This window comes from Penaeus monodon, chromosome 34 (genome assembly GCF_015228065.2).
Source record: "Penaeus monodon isolate SGIC_2016 chromosome 34, NSTDA_Pmon_1, whole genome shotgun sequence".
Lineage (NCBI taxonomy): Eukaryota > Metazoa > Arthropoda > Malacostraca > Decapoda > Penaeidae > Penaeus > Penaeus monodon.
The window spans coordinates 8,030,253-8,030,504 of record NC_051419.1 but is presented as its reverse complement, the minus strand read 5'-3'; the positions used below and the strand labels follow the sequence as shown (position 1 = coordinate 8,030,504).

Genomic DNA, 252 nt, shown 5'->3' with positions numbered 1-252 from the left:
CATAGATGGCGCATGGCTAGTCGAACCTTCATTTTCTTCTGCGATCCGAAGATCATCCGAGCCGCTTTCTCCAAGCTGGAATTCTCCGACAGACCCGACTTCTACAGCTTCGATGTTTTCTCCAATTTCATTAAAGCTGGTGAGTGTTGTTTGATTTTTGCTTGTTTGTTTGATGGGGATAGATTGTAGGATCGTTCCGTGTTTTTGTTTGTTGCTTGGTATTGTTTGGATTGGTTGGATAAGCAACCAGAT

General features: G+C 43.3%; 1 protein-coding gene across 1 annotated transcript in view; it reads left to right on the top strand.

Annotated features, from left to right (window-relative positions):
• LOC119594564 (cytochrome P450 2L1-like) overlaps positions 1–252 on the top strand; it is a gene marked incomplete in the record, with an annotated part of 10,500 nt that overhangs the window by 4,529 nt on the left and 5,719 nt on the right. Inside the window, 1 exon segment of the mRNA XM_037943598.1 lies at positions 6–139. Coding sequence (XP_037799526.1) covers positions 6–139 — 134 coding nt within the window.